Below are 25,704 nucleotides of genomic sequence, written 5' to 3'. Positions count from 1 at the left end.
CACGAATACGCACATGCACACGAACACGCACACATGTAGAGGCAGCAATGGAGGCTTATTCGTATTCACTACTCTGTTGTAACACTCACATGAGGTTGATAGGAGCAATTCAGCGCTTACGCAAGGGCCGCCTCTTCACTCGCAGGCGTTCATCTTCCACGTGATGGAGCACCCAGAGAGGCAGGGCTTCTACCAGTGCGTGACGTTTGCTTCGTTCCCTTCGCCGACGCACGAGAAGGTGTACAACCTGCTCTGCTTGCTGGTGCTGTACGGCGTGCCTTTGGCTGCCATCATACTCTGCTACACTCGCATCTTCTGGGAGATCCAGCGCCAGTCCGAGGAGGGGCAAGGTACGTGTTTACTTGCCTCGCGGTTGCTGAATCACTTGATATAAGGAAAGCATATAGGCCAACGGGTGCCCTATTATTCATGCTTTCTTCGTGTAGCGCTCACATATCTTCATTCAGTGTCTGGCAGAATCCTTTGTTTCGAGTCATTCGTGACCTTCGCGGTTGAAAGCGTGACCCATTTAAATAATGCGAACAAAAAACGTTCTCGCGATAGAATCCGAAATCGGTCTCCTGCAATATTACTGTTCTTCCACAGGCACATTTTTAATATAAAAAAGAATTATCTGCCTTTTCTCACTTGCAAATGAACGACATCTTAATCCTGAAAACGTAAGCAACATGTGTGCCTAGACTGTCCGCACTGGGAATTTTGAGAATTAGTCCGCCGTAAAAAAAAAAAAAAAAGAAAAAAAAAAAAAAAGAAAAAAAAAAAAACGAAAATACCTTTCGCGATATAGTATTTTACTCCCCCACTAATTTATAATTCAGTCATAAAAATGATAATCCTGTTTTCGGAGTTATTAGAGACCTTTCCTTCATATGAAAACTGAGCTATTTTTAAGCAAGAAATGCTTTTAGCGTCTATTGACGGCGACCTTGTGCTGACGTCGAAATAAAAGCGAGGGCCAACATCCGGGCAACCAACCTAAATAAACCACTTCACTCTCTCAGGCATCCGAGCCCTTCCCAAAGATGTCGTCATAGTGCCACGCTTTCGCGTATGTAGAAGACCGGCCGTCGCCGGCGGTCAGGGTGGTAGAAGCTCGAAACGTATGTGAGCATATCTTGTTATTGATTCCGTGAAGGTGTTGCGTCTATGGCATATATGGCCTCTCTCTTTTTAGCAGAGTGTTGCGTAGACGCTCGGCGAGCATTCGAATGCCTTTCTTCTCGTCTGGCCAACGCCTCTTCGTGGCCGCGTACGCATTGCATCGTTCTGCATTTGAATGGCGTCACCGTCACAGCGGCTTTCGGCGAGAAATGGAACCTGATGAAAGAAGAGGTAGGAAGCGTTTTGCGGGAAACGACCTCTGCGAGGTACGCGCCACAGTAGAAGACTGAGCAACTCTGCCAACAACGCCATTATTATGCGGCCGCTCAGGAAGGCAGTTACGGTCTCCAACTGCCAACCGAAATCCGCAGAATTGCAGGCAATCGCTTCGAGGCGACAAGGAAGTCCTGCGAGAGACGCTAGCACGCTGTCTTGTTTGAAGAAAAGCTGTGGTGTGGTGTGGTTTGGCGTGTTGTGTAGTAGTGAGGTGTGTTGTGTTGTGTTGTGTTGTGGTGTACTGTGGTGTGGTGTGGGGTGGTGTGGTGGGGTGTGATGGGGGGTGGTGCGGTGTGATGTGGTGTGATGTGGTGTGCTGTGGTGCGCTGTGGTGTGGTGTGCTGTGCTGTGGTATGGTGTGCTGTGCTGTGCTATGCTATGCACTAAGACCAATCTCAATATTGTGGTTAGTGCCATCTACAACCAATGTGCTATGCGCATAGCACATTGCCATATCAACATTGCGCATACCAACTGCCATCCTACGAAGTTGCACTTCTTCCTTACGGCGAGACATGATTCGTGAAATTTTAGAGCTACAGCAGCATTTATCGTAGCTTCGGGCATTTTACTGACCTTAATTTTTTTAATTTTTCAAGCATTATTTCAGTCGAGGCAACGAAATTGTCTGCTAATATAATTCACTATAAGTGATATCAAGTAATTAGTAACTGTATAAGCAAAAGTAATTATAAGTTATTCGATCATTCTCTTTTCTTAAGAATGGAGAGCCTTCTACTGCAACAGCATTGAATGGGTTAGAGGTTAACACTCGGTTGCCGAACCACATGCAGCATTCTTTTTTCTTTTGGATAAAAGTGGGGTGTGAAACAAGGGTAGCGTTTGTTAGAAATTTAAACTATTTCATCGTGATGTTATTCTTCCGGTACTCCACAGACAGCCAATGTGTATTACTTACGCTTTCTTAAGAAGGAGGAATAAACGTCCCCCTATGTAGCGGGCATAAAAATACATCACTGTCAGTTGTTAATTCCTTGTAAATATCCATCTAAGCACCCCTCTTTCACTTGAAATTTAATCTATAGAGCATGGCACATTCTTCAAACTGGACGTGATGAGCCAGCCATGTCGTCTCTCTGAAGCCGTAGAGCTACGGTGTGGCGGCCTCGTAACTATAAACTGCTTCCTTGTGTTAATTTTTTCTATAGCTTCGAGGATTACCCTAAATTCACTTTCATAAGACAAGCTAGGTACGAATACTATAACGTGAAAAAGGATTCTTGAAAAGACAAAATGCGGAAGATGGAGAATTTTGCAATGCAGCATCAGAGCTTTACTGTTTTCGATTACGTGTGGTAACGCTCTCGAGGCTGGCAGCGCACTCAGTAGCGCAGGAATCAATCTGTGCGTCAGATGAGACTTGCGAGTTAACTATCGCCTTGGCTGAGTTATTTCTGATTAGTGCGCCAGGACTTTAATTGTCGTGGGGTGAGGGTCGGTACTCCGGAACAAGGTAGACGTCCAGAAGCGGAACTATCTCCATCTTGTGTAAGACCGTGCCATTGGAGACCTCTGGGCCATATTTGTTACATTCTACGTTGTCATTTTATCCCCATTCTTTGTATTCCTCGAAGTTTTGCAGATTCGCGGAAGTTAGGGCTGTGGCCAGGCATACATAGGCATTGCCGTGGCCGGCAGTAGACGCGAAACCCAAGCTAACGTTCCCATGGGCGCAAATCGCCGCTGCGTTGCTGCCCGTCATGATGTCGTTAACGAAGCATCATCAAGCACCGTAAATGAGACCGGGCACTTGCCATCTCGGATGTCTTGAGGAAGTGAAAAGAACTTTGCGGGCAGGTTTTGTGCTTTTTTATTAACTAGTTGGTGCCAGATACGACGAGACGGTAAGTGGAGTGACGTAATGCCTGTACCGCTGTTAACATCACTACAACCAGAGTCACCTAAAGATCGACAAGTTGTTGCGTCGAGTTAGCACGAGTCGGGATATTTGCAATACAGACAAATGGATAATTGATTCTTTAAATATAGGAGGCACAGTATCAGACAAGAGGATAATCAGTTCATGATACGGGAGGTTCAGCACCTTGGCAGAGCTACATTTACAGGCTCGAAAGAATGCTATTAACACATCTCGCACTACCTGGTACCTGTCCTCACTTTGTGGTCGCACCATACATTGTCATAAGAGGCACTTTACCTGCTCAGTCAGAAGATGAATAGCGAGGATAATATAGAACTTTATTATAGCGTTATCTTGACAGCTGACTTCGTAGAAATCGCTGTTAGCGCTCTGCAAGCAGGTTACCCGCCCATAAACATTTAGTATCTCGTTGCGATAAAGTTAAGCGATTATTGTGGAGGTGGAACGCAGCTTTAAAATTGTAGATATTGCAGCTAATGTGAAAACATAACATATGTCAAGGTTTTAAAACCTATAAATACGGTAACCTTTATTTTAGTACGCGAAACGCTCAAGGAATACTTCTGTGATTAAACGTGCATACATCAATTAAATGCGTCTAATCGGTGTAGCTATGTAGTCAGACAGGTTCAGTACACATTGCTCGGTCAAGAATAATTTCCATCGCATGGCATGCAGTGCTTGAAATATTTGCTAGAGATAAATATAAACAGTTCGTCAAACAATTGTATTACAAAAGATACCGTAAGAAGGCTCTAAACCGATTTCTTCCAGCTTTGAGCAATCATAGGTGGTTGCAGCGCGACTGAAGGCCTCATTAGACCTTCAAAATCGAGAGTGTCATAAAAAATGAAACCTGGGCTAAATTAGAAATTACAGCTCCTCGTCGATGTGAGCTAACATTAGTTAAACACAACCATAACTGTGGTTATTAGTAAATCTGTCAGCCTAAGTCGCAAAGCGTTTTTAATGATTGAACGAGACAGCTCTCGCTTCCACTTACCGCTCACTGCGCAAAATTTGCAACGATAACGTTTTAAAATTGTTATTACGCTTAGTCTACTTTCCGTTAGCGTCCGGCATATATTACTGCACATGGTTTAAGGTGATGCGGTTTAAGTTCACATAGAAATGGGCATATGAAAATTCAATGGTCCATGTAGGCCCCTCAGATTTAGGCTTGCATGATCCTTCGAAAGCTGTAGTAACGAAGAATGCAATATAAGGAAAGTTACCAAGGTTTATGCGGCTTTATTTAATATTACCATTAAGTGTTCGTTTCTTGCTTTCACATTGTTCCGGTGAAGAAGATCGGCAGTGGCGGGAGAGCAGCCTTCGCGCTAGACCAGCCCTTGAACAATATTTCACCCTCTCGACACGTTGTGCCGTCTTCTTGCTTGTCGCCACGTAACGGATTGGTGGAGGTGTGTGGTGCGTCATCCCCATCCTCACCTAGGACTGTTGACGCTATCTGTAAGCCGTGACCATCGGCAGAGAGCCCGAAAATATCACCGCGCAGCTTCGCTCCAGCCCTTCCTGCCCAGACCAGACCAGCCATAAGTACCGCAGCACACCCCCAGCCCGGATCTGAAGACAAGGAGCACAGACGAACCAACCAGAGCTGAGACCAGAGTAAACACCGGAAGGAGCCGAAGTACCCAAATAAACCGAAGGACATGTACATGCAATCCCCGTTCAACCGCCCGACGCAAACTCGAGCCATTGGTCCCATGGATGCTTTGGTAGCGAATGGCTGAAGAGCTCTAGCGGACGCGCATCACCGAAGCATCATCGTCGTATCGCCATCATGGTGGCAAGCATATCATTCTCTTATATCTTTTCTTGAACGTCCTCAATGTCACGTCACCACCGACTTCATTGAACAGATCGGGACGATCGCTCAGTGGCCCCGACAAGTTTTCCGAAGGTCGGCAGGGGCGCAAGAGGAGCCCCCGCGCTTGGCCAGCCATTAAATCATATTTCACCCTGCCGCCATGTTATGCCGTCTTCTTGCTTTTCGCCATGCAACAATATATATATATATATATATATATATATATATATATATATATATATATATATATATATATATCTATATATATATATATATATATATATATATATATATATATATATATATATATATATATATATATATATATTATATATATATATATGGTTTGCTTGTTACTAATGGGCCAGAGTTAAATTCAAACAGGATGTCACACAACCGATTATCTATTTTATTCCAACAGTTTCAGACGGTGAACCGTCCTTCTTCAAGGTAGAATTCTCAATTCTACCTTGAAGAAGGACGGTTCACGGTTCGAAACTGTTGGAATAAAATAGATAATCGGGAAAGTTGTGTGACACCATATATATATAAAAAAGAAGAACTGAACAAGGGTAAATAGGGTACACCTCAGGTCGCATAATGAGCCAACGTTTCGACAAGTGGACTTGTCTTCGTCTGGGCATGCCCAGACGAAGACAAGTCCACTTGTCGAAATGTTGGCTCATCTGCGACCTGAGGTGTACCCTATTTACCCTTGTTCGGTTCTTCTTTTTTATACCGTGCAAACCATCTTCTTCCTATCGTTCTACCTGAACCATATATATATATATATATATATATATATATATATATATATATATATATATATATATATATATATATATATATATATATATATATATATATATATACATATAAGGGGGGGGGGGGGGAGTGACGTTGTTGTTTTTCAGGTCTCCGCGCAATCACCGTCCTTATCCCTCCAATTTTTAGAATGTGGAGGTAGTTCTGCAGTAACTTAAAAATTTTTTTTGAGGGTTACAGTGGCCCTTTCATTATTGCTTAGGCGACGTCTCAATCCGTATAGCTCGTCCGCGCATGTTGGTCAGTTTCTCTGTGAGGATGCACAACAGTATTATTTTTGAATATTTCTGCCTTGGGGTCAGGAATGTCATAAAATTTTGATCATGGTGTTAGAACAAATGAGGTTTGTGAAGTGGCCGTCCCGTCTTGGAGAGCAAGTGCTACACCGTCGAACGGAGTGTAGCAATATCCGTCCAGATGTTGATGCTGACACAGTCACTCTCGCCGATGCCCTCTCGCTTAGAAATAAAAAAAGGAAATTTGAAATAATTTACGGTAGAGTTTAGGAAAGGCCGTTTGAAATATTCGTGGCTAAATATCAGGCTGGCGTCGCAAGGGGGCCAAATAAGATATTAAAGAAGTGTATTTAAAACATTCCGCTTCAAAAAATGAAGTTGTTAAATTTGAAGAGGCCTAAATAACATATAAATAAAGGTTGAGCATGGTGACAACTGTCACTATCCCCGACCGATCCACCCATCCTGTGCTGTTCCGGTACACTTTTACGCAGGGAGCAGAGTTGCGCCAATATCCGCCATTACGCTCCAAGCTTTGCGGGAACCCTGCCCATTATATGCTAGGAGCCACAATTGCGGCACTGCCAGTGAGGTTCAGTTCGGTAGCTTGCTTGTTTTTCTTCCTTAAATATATAGCCGGTAATGAAAAAGTGAAGTATTCTTTCGCAGAAAAGCATTCTGCTGAACGTTCGCCTCACAAGAGTCAGCGATTTTTTCAACAGCCTAGGTGTAAGGCGTCCGCTATTACGGCGTGCTTCGGTATGATCCTCGCCTCCGCTAAATCTCCAAAGTACCCGCAATACTAATTCAAGAATCAGCATGGCGTGTAAAGCCACCGAAACCATCTTGTATTCGCCGGCAGGGAGAGCGGCAGTACCAGAGGTCAAGCAGATGACGCCAGATACTCGTACGCAGTAAATTCACGTGGTGCCTCAGTACGCAGTAAAGCTCGTACGCAGTAAATTCAGGTGGTGCCTCACGGCGATATGTACATGGGAAGAAGCTGCGCTGTATTTGTGATGTCGGCTGTGCCACATAAAACTGGAACGCTTGGCGATCGGCGTGCAGAAAACAGTCACGCAACTCTTTCCCTGCGAGAGCTTACACAGGAACACACGGCCGCTGCGAGTCCCGGATTGCCGCAAGGAACCCGAGTCAGTTCTTCGTATTCTGTAGTGGGTGTCCGTGAGTTTTCGCACACTCTACACTGTTCCCCTGGCTGACATCTACGCTGAGTAGCTTTTTTTGATCATGGCGCATTCTGCGTTTGTGAGACGGAGATAACTTGCTTCGTGTCTAGCAGCAATGAGGGCTAAACATCCTGCAAGAAAAAAGATTTCGCTTTTCTTCGACACTAAAGGACCACGAACTGCTGCAGCTGAGGCGCCGGGCTATATCAAGAGAGAACCGAGCTCAACAAAAACAGACGACGCTTCTAAAATACGTTTTGAGCCCGACTTTTTGTCGAAAACCTGGAGGTCAGAGTACGATGTGTATGTGCTGCAAGCGTGCCGGAACGCACTTTGTTGTCAAAGGAAGTGGTGCCCTCATCCAAGTGAAACATGTCATTACCGACTCCAAGGGGGCCTGTAGAAATTCTTAGCTGTTTTGGATACCTCGTCTTGCCAAGCGCATCCTGCAGAATTTCTGTCGGTCCATTGACCCTCTAAATTGTCCTCTAATCCGGGCTCCCGGAGATCAGGAAAAATTAGTAAGCCGATCAGGCAGCCCGCGCGCTTTCTCCCTGGGCACTCAAACGTGCTCGGGAAGTATACTCTGAGCCGAACCAATGCCTTATCACATTCAAAGAAATTATTACATATTAGGAGTACAGCCACTGCCGCTGAGCGGACGAAAGGCTCCTTCTCAAAATGTTTACAAATACAATTCTGTGCCCAGAAGTCTTGAAGCACTTAAATACAGTCTTTGATTGGGGCTGCAGCCTCTCTAGAGCGACCTTGTCGGACGTTTTCCACATGGTCTGGGCGTCTCTATCCAATCCTCACCATTCTCAATCCTGCCTAACCCGCTCTTCTAGGGAGGCCTGGGAGGCGGCGCTGATCAGCTGCCGTGACCTACAGTCCCAGAGGACCTTGGTCGCCAGGGTGCGAGCGGCGTTAGACGCCATTGGGGCTCCGGAATAGGCGCTTCACCTAGATTTGTGAGGGCATGCGCCAATAGGGCCTCGGTGCAAACAACTCCTTGTACAAAGCAATAAATAAATGTTTGTCATCACCATCCCTAAAGTAATTTCCTGAATGGCCTACCTACTATCTAAAATCCAAAACCAGAAACGGACCCTCTGAAAGGCATTACCCTAGAGCCGAAAAAAAACACAGAGTGCTCTGAACTACAGATACCTAGAATATACAGGATGTCCAAGCTAAATTTAGCAAAAGGCTAAAAAATGAAACATTTGAGGGGGACCAGAGAAATAGGTGTTTACAGCTGCCACTCATATGGCGCACCGCAGGGAATATTTTACGGCGAAAGCCTTTAATGCCTTATCGTTGTCGTCAGAAGGTTGTCAGCAGAGGTGTCGCGCTTTCGAGAGCGAGAGTTAAAAATAAATTTAAAACCTTGTCTTCCCCGGGAATCCATCCCTTGGATCCTCAGCCCAGCGCTTTACCGACTGCGCCACGCCCCGGATGTTTTTTTTTTTCTTTATTGCCTGGCGTTGGCATACGACATAACACGAAACTCCGATCAAAACATAAAAAAAAGATACGCAAGTCAATATACATGAATGAATGTCGTGATCAGCCTGCGTTAGACTGGCCTCGTCACATCAAAACTCCCGCAGGGACAACAAAGGCTCTACCCATGAGAGCCGTTCGGGAGGTTCTGCTGCCACTTTGTGGACGGTAATAAACTATTCCGTACTCTCTCGAAAATAAATTCGAGCAGGTCTGGCATCCTTGTCACATCGTTAGCCTACCATTCTGGAGCGCCATATACAGTGGAGACCCATAAGCATAATTACGTCAAATGGAACCCCATCCTCATCCTCTATACCTAAATATCGAATGCCGCGCGAGTCTAGTAGAAAATCCTTCTTTATGATCTGTTGTAATACATCCCAGGAATATACCCCTTCCCAACAATGTAAAAAAAAACATCATTTATCTTTACCGGCTGCTTACAGATTAAACAATGTGCTCCCCATGTTAAAAAAACAAACAAAACAAATGTTCCAGTCTGTAAGTTTAAAAAAAAATGTCTTAGCTCCTGATAGAGCTTGCCTTTACTTTACTGTAATACATCTGTGCTAAGGCCTCCACTGTATATGGCCCTGTAAAAGGGTTCTGGGAAGACAATATCCCGCATATCGCGGTACAACTTTTCCTCTTACATCAAGCAAATATTCTATAGAGAAACGCGCTGAAAGAAATTCAATACTCTCGATGAGCTCCCTGTGATATCTATAAAACCTAAACGCTAATTCTTCACCAGCCAGCAAAGCGAATGATGATCGATGATGACTGTAAAGGCACGTCCATAAAGGTACGAGTAAAACCGCTGTACGCCAAAAACGGTGCAAGGCACTTTTGCTCCGTCAAGTTATATTTGCATTCCGACTTGCTAAGGGTTCGACTTGCGTAAGCAACAACGTATTGATTTTCGTCATGCCGTTGTATAAGCACAGCACCCACGCCGATGCTGCTTGTGTCAGTGTGGAATTCAGAGGGAGCTGTGGGGCTGAAATGACGCAGTACGGGCCACGAGGTAAGAATAAACTTGAGCTGGCGAAAAGTAGAATCCCATTCAGGAGTACATTTGAAAGGATTATCTTTTGGCAAGAGGCATGTGAACGGGAAGGTTACTTCAGCAAACTTGAGAATGGAGCGCCGAAAGCCAGAGCAAAGTCCCAGGAAGCCCTTAAGATTTTCACTGACTTAGGCTCTTTGACGCAGCTTACAGCTTCAATCTCGGTGGGTCGGGCCTAACCCCGTCTTTGTCAACCAGATTCCAAAGCACAACGATCTTGCGTTCACCGAAGTGGCACTTCTCAGAGTTAAGCACAAGGCCGCCTTTCTCCATGCAGTTAAGGACAACAGCTAAGCGGCTGCTATGCTCTTCGAAGGTTCTCCCGGAAATCACCACAGCACCTAGGTAACACACACAAAGTTATCACTTCACTCCACGCAAAAGACTGTCCTTAAATCTTTCAAAGGTAGCCGGAGCATTGCATAGGCCGAAAGGGATCACAATAAATTCATACAACTCATCTGGGGTCAAGAAAGCAGTCTTCGTTTTGTCTTTCGGATGCATATGGATATGCCAGTATCCCGACCATAAATCAACAGAGGAAAGGTAGAAAGCTGAATGGAGGCAGTTAATGGCATCATCAACGCGCGGGAGCGGTTAAACATCCTTCTTTGTGACAGTGTTGAGGCGGCAATACTCGACACAGAATCGTCATGGCCCATATTTCTCTTTCACGAGAATCACAGGGGTGGCCAACTGGCTAGATGATTCCTGAATAACTCCTCTTTGCATCATATCACGGGCCTTATCGCCCATTATCTTACATTCTGGAGATGAAGTACGGTATGGCGTCTGTCCTATTGGGTGTGCAGGCCCAGTGTCGATGATGTGATTGGTGCGGGAAGGTGGAATCGTGGTGGCTGATCTCAAGCAAAGTCGAACACGTCCACATATTACATAAGAACTTCCATTACTATTCAGTGGTCGTTGGTGGGTAGTGATTCGTTTATCATAGACTGGAACTGGGAATTGGTAAGATCAGGACGTCTAGTTGAAGGAGCAACACCGTCACTGAACGCGACGATGTGCATAGAAAGGTTTCTTCTTCAAAGCAGGCCAGTATCAAACCACGCAGCAATACGGCAGGTTCGTTAGAAAGGTTGACATTTCAAAGCGTGGCACAGCCCTCGTTTATTCGAACAACGCTGCGAGGCACCAAAATATTCTTTTTCGCGCCGGCAATGGAAGCGAGTTCCACCAGAGCGGCGAAGGCATTGGGAATCGCTCTCGAGGGCACGACTGAGAGGAAGATGGAGGACATCGCCGGAACGACGATATCTTCGAAGACAGACAACGCTTGGGCCGCCCGCGGCGATTCTTCTATGAGGGCCGATCGAAGGCTAGGCCTAATTGATATCCCGGCACTGCTGAAGTCGAGTGTTGCGCCACACTGTTGCAAAAAGTCAACTACAAGGATAATGTGCGAACAACGAGCACCATAAATTCAGTTCTGAACACGTGTCCAGCGATTGGTACATTTATACAACAAATACCAAGAGGAACCAACGATTCTCCCACCACGCCCCGAAATATGACAGTTCTATCCCAGCCAAACATAATTTTGCGGCTGAGGCGGTTCTTAAAATCTAAGCTTATACCACAAACACCGTCCACTAACACTTCGAGGCGGTCATTAAGTATAGCGACAGGTAGAGGAATTGGCAACATCGAGGACCTGGTGACCACACTTCCTTCGGCTGCCCAAGCTAGTTTCCCGGTGGCGGCGAAGAATACGCGGAGTGTCTTAGTTAAGCCTGCGATCGGCGAGGTGTAAAAAAAAAAGCAACTAAGTTTCCCATACGAGCTCTAGGAGTGTGTTCCCATCCTTTGTAATACTAGGAATAAATGCTTCCCTTGCCACCGCAACTCGCACGGGTTGCTATAGCTGGCAGTATACGGTGGTAACCTTACACATGATAGTTTCCAACCGGTAAAGTGCACTCGTCTTCCAAAGAGAGCCCTAAACTGTTCGCGAACAATCCGTCAGAAATTGCAACACGCAGGCCCTATTACCGAGCGCCCGTCTTCCTCCAGAAGCCGTGTCTTCATGGATGTGAGAGTAGCGCATCACATAGCAGAGAATTTCGTTGCGCCTCACAGTAATGCGACGCGACAGCGTTTACATGTAGCGCACCATCTCTAGCGTTTTGTTGGCGGCACGCGGTGTCGCATATTGCAAGCAACAATGGCGTCAAGTTGTAAGTTTTCTAAACTTGATTTCATATTTACTTTATTCATACTAGAGCAAGAGGAAAGCTGTAATAAATATTAAAAACAGCTTATCAAGTGAAATAACCCGAAGCTATTTGAATATCACGCGCATTCTGGTCATGGTGCCCAAAAAAACGCTTGCTCGCTAAGCCTAACAGCTGTCCTATTCCAGAACCTATCTTAATATTTGAGGCGTTTTATCGCCAGAAGTGTGTGGTGCGGGCATCTTCAGATAAATTAAAAGCTTCGTTCATCATTCGTTTGCAGCGAACGCGAGACACAGTGGAGCGACAACGACGAATTGGTGGTCAGGCGAACGACCGCCGCTTCGCCGGACGCCGCCATCTTGCCATTTTTAAGGCGATGCGACGGGGTTTACATGCACGGAGAAAGTCGGCTTACCTCTCTCAATCCTGCCCTGCCTGGTGCATTGAGCGATGCGCTTTCTTGGCGCCTTGCCCATCTTTACATGAACGCGATGCGCTAGGAACCGGGTGGGATGCAATGTGATGCGCTAGTTGTCGAATTCCTGTAAGCACGGCTAGAGTCCCTGCCGCCTACACTGTTTTTAATCTTCTCGACAGCGCTCTGCGGCCAGCATTGCGCTCCGTTAAGATTGGAAAAACCGGACGGGCGGGGGGCCGTTTAGAAATACTCAAGACGAAGACAAATCAAGTAGCCTGGGGACTTAACTGAGGCCATCACGAGATTCGGAGTATGAATAGGTACATATTATGACAGTGGCATTCGCTGTATGCTATTTTTTTAGCTCTCTCATCTCGGACATGCCTATAGTGACATGAGTGTCGCCTCAATTGACAGTTTTATTAGAGCGTAGCTAAGATATACTGTACGGCAAAAACAGCATATTTTGTAGCCGCTGTTAGGTTTGGGGTCGCGTGCTCAACCCACCGCTGACGCCAGTTGTTAGGTTTGGGTCGCGAGTGCCGGGGTAGCGTACCGCTGCGGCGCGCGGCCCCTCGGTAGCGTTGGCCTGGCGGCTCCGTGGACGGCGGACGGCATCAAAGGTGCCAGCAAAGACGAGGCGTCTTTTAACGAAACAACCTTTACTGTAACATCAGGAAGAAACGGGCAGTGAAGCTGACCCGGAGAGATTACAGACACTCTCACACAGCTGGTGTCTAGCGTCGTGCCAACGGCGCGTCAAAGTAGTCTCTGTCCCAGCGGAGTCGGCCGCTGCTTTTTATAGGTTTTCCCGTTCACAGGGAAAGGGTAAACCCTCACAGGAAAGGGAGAGCCAAACATGTTGGTTCACGACGAATGACTCAATCGCAGGTGTTCCGACCTCATCTCCTCCACCTCCTGCAGACAGGAGAGGGCGACGCACTTTCCCTCGATCTCCAGGCTTGGCCAGCTTTGGCACACACACGCACGCACACACATTTGGCGCGTGGCAGGAACACGCTGAGACTTGTCGGCGGGAGGAAGCGTTGCGCGGCCGATGAACGGCGTCGAAATGGCCGATCCGCTCGCGGTTCTGCCTGTTGCTATGCGGTGGCCGCGTCAGCTGTCCCACTTCTCGGTGGAGAAACGTAACAGACTGCCCCGCCGGGGGAGGGAGATCCCGAAGGGCAGGGGACTGCATCCGCTGTCCGGAGGGATCGGGATGTTGCTGCTAGCCGGGATCGTTCAACTCAGCTTCTCTTGAGCTCAAACAGCCTGAAGAAGTCCTTGGCAAGTCCGGTTTCCAAGGCACTCTGCAACTTGTCTTCAGGAGAGATTTCTGACAACCTACAGCATCACAACCACGCTAAAAACTCAACCGGTCAGCCAGCAAGCACGGCACAAACTTCACTAAGTTTTGCCAGACTATTTCCCTCTTATGCCCCCATCTACATTAAAGGGGCAGCTCAGCAGCACTTGGAACGCGTCCACAAATTTGAAAATCGCATTTTCAAAACAGCATTCCCAAACAAAAATAATGCAATGCAATCTGTTCAAAATCCTATGTCAGGAAGAAAAACACCAACTAGTGAATAAAGGCTTCTCACGTTATGGGCTTCGACTTAAGCCATCGGCGTTACCGTTGAGATCACCTTTTTCACTAAAGCTTCGGTTGTCCGTTTCACGGAGCAACCTTACCTTCCTGTTTCTGTGCAAAGAAACGCATGAGCATGAGTCGCTCATTTTCCTAAACAATCTATCCCTCTCCTTACGGGTTGCGCACCAGTCACGCATTTTCTGGGCACGGGCGCATTTGTGCCTTTGGGATAGTCGCTTTCTCTTTCGCGATAGCTTACACTTGTTCCATTCTTTCTCGCGCCTGCCTTTCCGCTTTTTTCTGCGGCAGTACTGGAACACATGCTTTCTGCTTTCTTTTTGCAGTCTTTGGAGTTTGCTCTCCTTACGATGGTAGCATTCTTCCTCGCGCCTGCCTTTCCGCGTTTTTCGTCGGCAGCACTGGAATACTAGCCTTCTGCTTTCTTTCTGCAATCGTTTGAGTTTGCTCTCCTTACGATGGCAGCATTCTTTCTCGCGCCTGCCTTTCCGCGTTTTTCGGTGGCCGGACTTGAATACTCTAGTCCTACTTTCTTTCGGCGCGAGCTCTGGCAAGCTAGCGGTCAACGTTCTAGCGGTAACCGGAGCTAGTAGGACATGGTTGTCGTCGAAGTGGTCAAAGTGCGGCGCTGCGTCTGCATCGCGGCCAGCAGCGCATGACTCACTTTCCGTCAAGTCCGAACGACAACTGCTCACGCCAGCCCTCAAGCTAGGCATTTCCTCTGGCAGCTCGCCACTCACGTTACACGGGCCCTCCGATGAGCCGCATTGCTCAGCGCTAACCGGCGCACGATCAAGCTCATTCGACAGCTGGGGCGCTTCGGATAGCGTGAGGGTCATGTGTGCTACGTCCGCGTTCGCACTGGGGTTGCTTTCGCGAATACAACCTAGCGTGGTATCAGGGCACGAACGATTCTGACTCTGCTCTGGTCGCTCGCTGTCGCCTTCGCAAGTCTCGCTCTCTACAGCGGACGCGCACTCCTCGTCGGTCTGCCCTGGCTGATCACAACTCGCGGGCTGCGCAGTTTCCCTGATCGGCACTTCGTTTTTCTGCGTGCCCTGCTCTACGACGAAGTTGATTTCGGAAACCGAAATTCTGTCATTTCCTAGCTGGTTTCCTTCTCCGCCACGCTCTACACAAGCTTCTGCATTGAGAGGCGGTTCAGTTATTACCAGTTCCCCACTCTCATTTGATGGAACTGTATCTCCTACAGCTACTTGGGTCGGCATGCACTTCACCTCGCTTAACGGCGTCACTTCGGACTTCTCGCCGATTAAGCATGTGCTAACCGTCTCAGCTAGTGGCTCGACCAAAGTAACAGGATACTCTTCTGTTCGAGGCTCGGTCGGCTCGCTACTGCGGTCACCTTGCTCGGCCGCTTCCCCAAGCTGTTTCTCACACTCCGGTGCAAGTTCGATTTGCTCCGGAACTTCCGCACTGTCTAGCCATTCGCTTACAGCGGCTTTCAACTGATAGGCCAAATCAAAGTATGCCTCGTTACAATGTTTCTCGCTCTCATATCTCTTCCGAAGATCCTGAGGCGTTATCTGATATCGTATCAGCAATGACTCTTTTAGTTCATCGTAATTTTTCAAGCGGTCGCCAACCAATCGCTTGATTTCTTCCGACGCTTCAGCGGAGAGAAGAGCTACCAACATCTGCGCCCAACTATCTCGCTCGAAACGTTTACTTCTGCAGACATTCTCGAAGTCTGCCAAATACTCGGCCACATCCTCAGCAATGAGGAACGGTGGCGGACCATCTCGCGGTATTGAACCGTTACACTGAATGGCATTGCAAGCTTTAATCCTTTCCACGCTCATTCTATGTGCTGATATCTCCAGCTGCATCAGTTTCCTTACGCGAGCGTCCTCTTTCTCGAAACGTTCCCTACGTTTCCAATCGAGTGCAATCTAGTACTGTCCAATGCTGAGTAAATGCTCGCCCGAAATGCGCCGCTGATTAGATTGTCATCATCCCTACTATCATCCTCACGCTAGAGAAAGAAAGTTAAGATGCGCTACTCCCGACCCCGGACGTGGCGCAACTGGTTAAAGCGCTCGCCTGGGGATCCGAGGGATGGAGGTTTGACTGCCGATGATGTTTCTTTTCCGATGAGGAGACAGGCCCGGCATAACATTAGCAGTGGCTAAGCTCGACTATGCGATCCTAATCTTGTTTGAAAGTCCAGGTTAGTCTGGCTGTCTAGCTATATTGCTGTTGCATCAAAGACGAGACATCTTCTTCTGGTTCCTTGTTGATTGCTAGATGACGCGGTGAGCACGCAGCGTCCGTCAGCTGCGGCTGTTTCTAGAGAACGGCTCTGTGACTCCTTGGAGCGCGCCACAGCGAAATCGCAAGTTATTGGCTAATGTAGCTTTCGCTATAAAACACCGATATACTTGCACCCTTTTTTTAGAATACTCACAGCCATTGAAAATTGGGAGTATGCATTTGGCAGGCGGTAGCTGTCAGGTGAGGGGCAATGAAAGGTCGGAGGTGCAATGGCGCGCAGGTGCTCCTTTCTCTTCCGGTTTTGGAAGTCGCAGGACGTGTGATTGGTGGGCAGCTGTGTGAAGTTACATGTTCATATGGCGTGGTAGCGATGGTAGGAGCTGCCAGCTTGCTCATTTGCCTTTATATGGAACAGTGATAAGGGACTCTACCACAAGAAATTCTTCTTACATTTGTCTTAAGCCTCGCCGCCTGAAGAAGTCACTAGCACGCCGCCGGGGTGGCGCAGTGGTTACGGCGCTCGACTACTGTTCCCAAGGACGCGGGATTGAATCCTGGCATCGGCGGCCACTTTTCGATGGCGGCGAAAAGCAAGGCGCCCGTGTGCTGTGCGATGTCAGTGCACGTTAAAGAACCCCAGGTGGTTGAAATTTCTGGAGTCCTCCACTACGGCGTCTCTCATAGCCTGAGTTGCTTTGAGGCATGACACCCCACAAACCAACCAACCAACCAATCCTCCGGAAGGTGGTGTGGAAGTGTCCACCTTTTGGAACACGGCGCTATGATACGCCCATTGAAATCAAAGCCTTCACCTGTAAGAAATGTAGAGGGTTACAGGGCATCCCATTTGGTCTAAAATGCGCGAAAGAAATCTGCTACCTCAGAAGAAATAAATAAAAAAATCAGAAACGAGAAATAATACCTCTGTAATTTCTTTCGTTAAGCAATAACATAAATATGCATAATGCTGTGAAAATGTAAGGCTCTCGTGCGTGTGCCGCGTGGATCTCATTACCCTTCCATGATTTTTTGAACATCTTAATGATGATTGTGATGCTCGTAGACCAAACGACGACCATCATTGTGCTGAAAAAAAATAGTTCTCTTTCTGGCAGCCAGATAACGGCACTAAGCAAGAGTTATCGTGACGTCTTCGTTTGCATGCACTGAACGAAAAGTGATGATATGAGAGCAAGCACAACGTTCCTGAAGATGCCTGCTTTTAGCCCATGTAAGAAAACATAAGCAGTAAAAAAATCTTTATTCTCAATGTTTATATACCAGCTGATGCTGTGTCTGTAGCGGTAAGGAACGCGTATGAATGTTCCGTTGAAACTGCTCCACCCACCATATTCGTCCATTTGGTGCTAGCCGTTCTCAGCAATAGGCGCTAGTTCTAAAACATGGCCCGAAACCTGTCCAAGTGCAGGCAAAATTACATTTGCTACATAATTAAATGTATTAGAATTACCTTCGTTGTATAATAGTGTTGTATAACGGAAACTATCAGGTGCTAGCGCAGTGCAGCAAACGCAAAACCACGCGAGACTTCTATCACTTCTACCTTACTTCCTGAACCTTGAGAAATCGTCTGAGAACCGACCAACTGATAGCGATACGGTGAAGTTAATTTTCAATATATCTGTGGATTTCAAAAAGCAGGTGTATTTCGTAATGATGCAATCCTCTTTGTTTATCATTGACCTGCCGTCGGTGTCGCTACAGCAACAACAGGTGGCAAAACAAACAGGCAGTCATTGCCGCCGCTCCAATCAGTGAGAGCATTTATTTGCAAGGAAAGAAAGGCTACATGGGTAGAGCATTCTAAACAGCCCAATTCCACAGAATAATTTGGCCGTATGACGGTGCGTCTTACCACCTGACTGATTATTTTCTCCGTAGTGTCCTCAGTCTGTCACAGATGTAGTTATCGCCAATTATAGAAATTCTTTATGACAAGAAATACCCGTTAATGATTTTATTCATGCTTACGGTGTTTCTCTGGCATTGTAATGGTAAAAGTTGCCAGATGTGCTAGAGATACGCATTCTAAAACATGCGCTCAAAATAAGGTACGTTGTTGGACAAAACTGAGTCTTGCAACCAGGTAGTGGCTTTCGCATCAGAGAGAGAATACTTTGACGCTGACTATAGCCATGCCCCTGCAGCAGTAAGCAGCATGTACCACACAAGGTGCGATTGCTTGAGTTTGTAATACAATATACACTCAGTGTTTTTGCAGAGTATGAATGAACACCTGAAAAACTCGCCAGATGTATCGAAAGTGTCGTTATTCTAAGGCAATCATCGGGGTTGGCGCTGGCCCACTAGTCCAACGAGGGTAATCACTGGCTTCTTTTTGCCCCCACCAGCATGACGTCTTCGACAGCCTACATCAATGGGAGCAGCGGTCAGTGCCAGAGCATACGCGCAGCAAGTTTGACATGCATATATGTGATCGAAAGTAGTCGAGAGTATTGCAGATATTTGGGTACAATGAGGCCAATGGCTCACATTATTGCTTCCGGGCTCAGAACCATCGTTAACAACTAATGCTTTCATCTTTGTCAAAGTAGCTTTACTGTGACGATACTTTGCTGTCATTTTTATGACAGTACCATTCATTTTTATTTTTCTCGCTCATAAGGGTCTACGCACTGCGCTGTCGTCAGAACTGCGCAAATAAATAACGCTGGTTCGGTTTTGTTAAGGGGTTCAATTTCCGAAAGCAACACGGCCTACGAAGCTCCTGTGAGCTCCTGTTACATGTGAGGTCCTGATAATTTCCACCACATGCTGTTTGGCGCGTGCTGAGCCTACATCCTGAAGCAAAACATAAATACCGAGTATTAAAACCGTGTTTCTGTGCAGATGAGGACAGCAGCGGGGCTCAAAGAGGCAGCGAATGCCCGCCTGGACGCTTGCGGCTGCGGCGCTCTGACATGCGCCACATGCTGCGTGCCCGTAACCGGACCCTGCGGCTGACCATCGTCATCGTGCTGGCTTTCTTCCTGTGCTGGACGCCGTACGTGACCATGGTGCTGTGGTACCAAATCGACCCCAGTGGCGCAGAGGGCGTCAACAGCTACCTGCAGTCTTCGCTCTTCATGTTCGCTGTGTCCAACTCGTGCGTCAATCCGCTTGTCTATGGCAGCTACACCAAAAGCTTCAAGCGCATCTTGGGACAGGCGAGTAGGAAGCAGCAGTCACTTTTTGCAGTGGGTCCTAGTCCATTCGAAGGAAAGTGGAATATCAAAAATCTCTTTTGAGTTTTTCGAGAGGCTAGACGGCATTGATGTATAATTAATGTTAAATAATTTGAAACAGTGTCTTTAGCTATAAAAGAAAGAATTGCACGACACGAGGGTCGCTTTGGAGAATCCTGACTAGAATCAGATATTTACAACGAGGCGCCATGTCAGAATAACCCAACCTCCAATGTCAGCCTGCTACTCCTTTTTGTGACCTCGCCGTTACCAACGAGACATAGCGCTCGAATCACTCTTTTTTCAATAAGCTCTGTTGATGACATCAAATTTCGTCTTTTTCATTCACTTTCGTACAACGCCCCGCTGGGGTGGCGCAGTGGTTACGGCGTTCGACTACTGTTCCCAAGGATGCGGGATCGAATCCCGGCCTCGGCGGCCGCTTTTCGATGGAGGCGAAAAGCAAGACGCCCGTGTGCTGTGCGATGTCAGTGCACGTTAAAGAACCCCAGGTGGTCGAAATTTCCGGAGTCCTCCACTACGGCGTCTATCATAGCCTGAGTCGCTTTGGGACGTCAAACCCCACAAACCAACCAAACCAACCAACTTTCGTACAACAAAGGCTTTTTTCTTTAAAAATAAGTCTCTTCTTGAAATTTATTTATTTATTATACCTTACAGGGCCCAAAAGGGCGTTGAGTAAGGGGGGGGGGGGCAAAATAACGGAGTAAGTACAAGAGGAACAATTAGTTAAGTACAACGCGCAGTACAAGGCAAAGAGTAAAAGCAATTCTAGTTATACAGAGGAAGTATAACGACAAGACATACCTCGCAGCGAGCAACAGTTTAGTATAAGGTAAATGAAGAGTGCCAAGAATGCATCGCATGTGCCTAATACACAACTAAGGAAAAAGCAGTATCCATAAAAAATGCGAATTGTTGAGACCACACAAGTAACCAGACCAAAATACATTAGTAACGAGGAGAAAAAGAACTTATGGGGGGGGGGGGGGGGGCGAAGAGGGGGAGGGGGGATTGTATAAGCCATAAAAAGACGCAATGTCATTAAAGAAAATATTTGTGCAGCTGGGAATGGCTGATGATTGGTGATGGAAGCGATACTGTCGGGAAGATGATTCCAAAGAACAATGGCACGTGGAAGGGCAGAGGAACTAAAGGCTTGGGTTGTTCCGTAGATTCGTTTAATGCTATACTCGTTATAGGCGGCATGAAAAGCGTGAGGGTTTTTCGAGGGGCAAGACAGGTGGCCTAGTATTGTGACAATATTTATGAAGTAAGCATAAAATAGCGATGAAGCGGCGAATATCTAATGGTTAGAGGTAGATATCAAGGTTGATGTCGCTTATGCTGAAATGGACCTGAACATCTGTGTGATAAAACGAGCAGCTCTATTTGTCTCAGATTCAAGCATGTTGATTAGGTACTTTTGATATGGGACCACGTAGGTGAAGCAAATGCAAGTTGTGGACGCACAATTGCTAAGTAAGCCACTTTTATCACGTTATTAGGGGTGTTTTGCAATCTCCGGCTTTGGTAACCAAGTGATTTTGAAGCTTTGGTACAAATGGATTGAGTGTGAGTGGCCCATGAGAGATTATGCGTGGAATGAATACCCAAATGCCCGAGACTATATACAGTAGTGTCAATGGTGCACGAGAAATTAGAATTAGTATGCTTGAGGGTGAAAGAGATAATTTTGCATTTAGTTGAGTGGAGTATCGCTTGTCATTTATTACACCAATTTGAAATCATGTTCAGGTCAGTTTGGAGAGCGAGGTGATCATGTATGGAATTAATGTAGCGGTAAATAATGCAGGCGTCGGCAAATACTCATATGGAAGAAGATATGTCGTTGGGAAGTCATTAATGTATATTAGAAACAATAATGAGCCAAGAACACTTCCTTGAGGTACGCCTGATGCTAAATAACAGAGTGGGGAGGTGGAATTGCTACAGTAGTGAACCACTGGCGAAATAAAAGTAAGTTACGAAGCCATAACAGGGTTAAATAATCCATGCACAGAGCAGACAATTTTGATCACAATCACGAATGTGTAACGCAATCGAAGGCTTCAGCGTTATCTAAAAAGGCACAGTCAGTTTGTAGGTTGGCGTTCATGTTGAAATGCAAGTTCGTCGTAAATTCTAACAGTTGGGTTTTACAAGAACAAATATTGAAGCCGTGCTGATTAGACAAAAAAAGAAAGAATTTAGTTTTAGGTGGCAGTGAACGTGGGAATCAAGAATGTGCTCGAGTAATTTACAGCAAATTCAAGTTAGCGAAACGGCCCGGCAGTTTTTTGGTGAATGTATGTTTCCACTTTTGAGCAGTGGGAGGATCTATCAATTTTCTAATCGGCAGGAAGCGAACCAGATGATAAAGATTGCTGATAGATGAGGCAAATAATTTCTCTGGAGATCGATAGAGTGCTTTCCAATATTTTAGAATTAAGGTAAGCAGCATCAGCAGTTGAAGAAACCTAAGATTTGCATTGAGACGAGCGATTCCTTCCGAAGTAATAGTTATAGAGTCCATATATTTATAATCATGATCAGGAACCATGGGTATGTTGGAATAATCTTTCTTTATGAACACTGATGCAAAATATCTCTTAAATGCTTGGGGACAGTCACTCTCCGAAAGCAGTACGTGATCATCATTGCAGAATGGAAACTGGTTGGTAGTACTGTCAGGAGATGTACACACGCCAAAACGTTTTGGAGTTAGATTTTAGGAAGGCGGGTAGGTTATGACAAACATTTTTGATGACTGTAAGATTTCATACAATCGTTTTATTTTGTTAAGCCTCCAATGTAAATACCAACCTGGCCTTTCTGTACAGAGGCTTGTTTTTTTTGTTTGTTTTGATTACGATGGCGATATCTATTACTCCATAGATGAGTTTTATCGTTTGAGATAGAAACCAAGAGAACATATATGTAAACTAGATTAAACATCATATTCTTATAAAGCACGCAGTTAGGTTCGACAGACCTCTTCGAAAATGAGGGCAAGAACATTTGATTAAAAAAATCGTTAAGTGCAATACTTATATTGTCATAGTTGGCTCTATTGTAATAGCGAAGTTTCCTGGATGCAAGACCTTGAAATGGTAATAGGACAAAAAGTAGATTAATGAGCTTATGATCACTAAAACCGTCAAGGTGTCTGACTTCGTTAATCGTTTCAGGCGCATTGCAGAAAGCTAAATCTAAAATGTTTGTTCCGCGAGTAGGTTGGTTAATCACCTGAAAAAATTATATACCAGCATTGCTAGGCCTAACTGAAATATATCGGCCAAATTGACACATATGTGCATGAACGCTTGTTTGTGCAAATATATTTACAAAGTGAGGCGTTCAAAGCATGTCGAAATTCATTGCAAAGAATTGTTGGAAGCACCTCACAAGTCCGGAAATCAGGAAATTGCAAATATCGAAGTTATAAAACGTAGCGCACTCATTACATTTGTGAGTATTGCAATAAATTAGGAAGGGTAACAAGTGCCCAATGTTCCAATCACTTCACCTCCCTTCGAGGCAGGATTGAGACCCAAAGCACAATTTTGTCTCACATGTCTTTCCTTCATCGCTTTCATCACGCTGGTCCATTTGTTATAGCAAATTATAAGAACACCGAGACCGATCCGCTACAGCAAAAAGTAGATTGTGCGTGACTGGACGTAACAGCGTAATTATTGATAGCGCTTGTGGGAATCTTTTCAACCTCGCTTCTGTATAAAGTGAAAGCTGACCTAGTATCCTCGGGGCGAAGCTTGAGTTTAAATTTAGCATTTCTCCCAACTTCTTGCAGGCGTGCTACTGGCTGAGAAAGGTGCAGAGAGGGTGCTGTCCACACTACGCCAAGACGCAAGTACAGGTGCCACCGCCCCGCCCTACTTGCCACGAACCCGCGTTAAGAAAGACAATAGCTGACCCTACAATGGATGTCAAGAAACGCTGTGTCCTGTGTGTCCCTCAGAACGGTAGCGCGCAACCACAGGATCGCCAGATCCATTGCTGTTCCCGTCCACCATCTCTCTGTGGTGCTTATACGTCTACTGCCGAAAACACCGGTGACTGCTCCGTTCTCTGGAAGTCTAGGAGCTACTCCGCCAGAAGCCACACGAAGAGTGCTGTGACGGTACTACAGAACAGCGCTCCCTGCCACGATCGTACTTTTCAAGCTGGACAGAATGTTGTCCGCAGAGACCCATGTAGCCTTTGAAGAGTGTGTGCGTGCTGCTTGTGGTTGCGTTGTGTAATTGTTCAAGGCAATCCTTCCTGAAACGTCTTCGGTTGCCATAAACGACAAAAAGGATTATCGGTCAAATTGGTGTTAGTACAACTGCCAAAGCCTCGAGCTACAGTTTATGTGCAATCTGCGGGCTGTATTATAATGAACGTATTTGAAACGATCCATTTTTGTCGATGAGAACTTTCATGTGCTGAGTCGAAAACTTCATCCCCTGATGAATATTTAGGCCAAGCGCACCAGTTCACGAGGTCTAATCGACTCCCAGTTCCCCGCGTCGTAGTTCTGCCGAACTGTACAAGAAAGCCCGTCGGAGTGGAGTAGATCGAACCCATGAATTTCTCACGTTCGAGCCCGACCACCGGCGGCTGCGTTTCGATCTAGATGGGATATAGAGGTGTCCATGTCTTGTGCAACGTCAGTGCACGTTAAAGATTCTTAGTTGGTGGAAATTGCTCCGCAGCCTTCCTCAAGGGAACTTTTTTCTCACTTCTAGGTTCAATTCACAACTTCCTTGCTTCGCTCACATCGCGGGTCAGATGTCCACATAAATGGTGAGACAGATACTGCACATTTATTTTTTGTAATCGAATAAATAATAATAAATAATAATAAATAATAATAATAATAATAATAATTGCAGGCTCTTAGTGTTTAAAGAGGCCTGAACATATATACAGAAGGGAGGATGCTTATTTAGCTACGCAGAATTGTTGACCTTCCAAAGACGATACCGCAAGTGACAGAGCCACCAGTCAATGTGTACTTCTCTCTCAACATGTCTTCATGTTGCAAATGAGCCCATATGCTTTGTGTGCTGCTTCCAGCAGTCTCAACGGGGCATATACCTTCACTCTATTATTAGTTTGAGCGCCTTATTCCGAAACGATATCCAACCTTCACATGGCGCCACCTCTGGGCACCGTGCATCCCTCGTGCATCTGGGAATGGTGTGGAGAGCTGTATTATACTGTCTCAAGGCTCATATTGCAGGAGCAGGTCCAGAGGAAGTGACAATGTCTGGACCTCGGAGTAAGGGACAATTAGCACTGTTGATCCTGGTCACGCGCCATAGAGTGAGGGTGTCCGATGAGCCCTCTCCACGGGGTCACGCCTTGTGAGCGAGAACATTGCTTAATATCAACGCATTATTGGAATAGTTTTCGCGAACACTGATTGTATTGCAGTTCTTTAGAGTTTTGCAAGTTCTGTGAAGATCTTTAACGGGCACTAACATCAACCATGTGCTGTGCAATGTCAATGAAAGTAGAAGGTCCCCGGGGGGTCGAAATTACTCCGGATCCCTCCATTACGGCGTCAGACTACTGTGCCGAAATAACCGGGTTCGATCCCGGCCGCGGCGGCGTTTTGGTGGAGGCGAAACGAAGAGGCGTCCGTGTGCTGTGCGATGTCAGCGCACGTTAAAGATCCTCACGTGGTCGAAATTACTCCGTAGTCCTCCTCTACGGCTCCTCTCTTTCTCTATCCACTTTCACTCCCACCCTCCTCCCTTCGCTTAGGGCGCGGTTCAAGTGTCCACAGAAACAAGTGTAACAGATACTGCTCCTTTCCCTTCCTGTGAACCAATTCTGCACTACGGCTCCTCTTTTCCTCTTTCCACCTTAACTCCCTTCTATTACAGCGCCGTCAGTTGTCTACAGAACAAGTGTGACAGATACTCGCCTTTCCTTCACTTTCAACCAATTATTATTAGCAGTAGAAGTAAGAAAATTAGGTCTCGGGGGCACACCTAAAAGGTATATTATGTATAGACCAGTTTACATGTGCCTAG

The 25,704-nt window shown here is 46.3% G+C and overlaps 1 protein-coding gene across 1 annotated transcript in view; it reads left to right on the top strand.

Annotated features, from left to right (window-relative positions):
- Positions 1-25,033, top strand: part of LOC146198555 (adipokinetic hormone/corazonin-related peptide receptor variant I-like) — a 240,497-nt gene extending 215,464 nt beyond the window's left edge. The window contains exons 2-5 of the mRNA XM_084591931.1: positions 146-350; positions 19,302-19,622; positions 23,472-23,531; positions 24,906-25,033. Coding sequence (XP_084448057.1) covers positions 146-350; positions 19,302-19,622; positions 23,472-23,531; positions 24,906-25,033 — 714 coding nt within the window. The remainder of the gene's footprint in view (positions 1-145; positions 351-19,301; positions 19,623-23,471; positions 23,532-24,905) is intronic.
- Positions 25,034-25,704: the final 671 nt, after the last annotated feature.

The sequence above is a fragment of the Amblyomma maculatum genome, chromosome 2 (genome assembly GCF_055883805.1).
Source record: "Amblyomma maculatum isolate TAMU_Amacu chromosome 2, ASM5588380v1, whole genome shotgun sequence".
NCBI classification, from domain to species: Eukaryota; Metazoa; Arthropoda; class Arachnida; order Ixodida; family Ixodidae; genus Amblyomma; species Amblyomma maculatum.
Note: the sequence above shows the minus strand (reverse complement) of the source record. Positions and strands in the feature narration are given on the sequence as shown.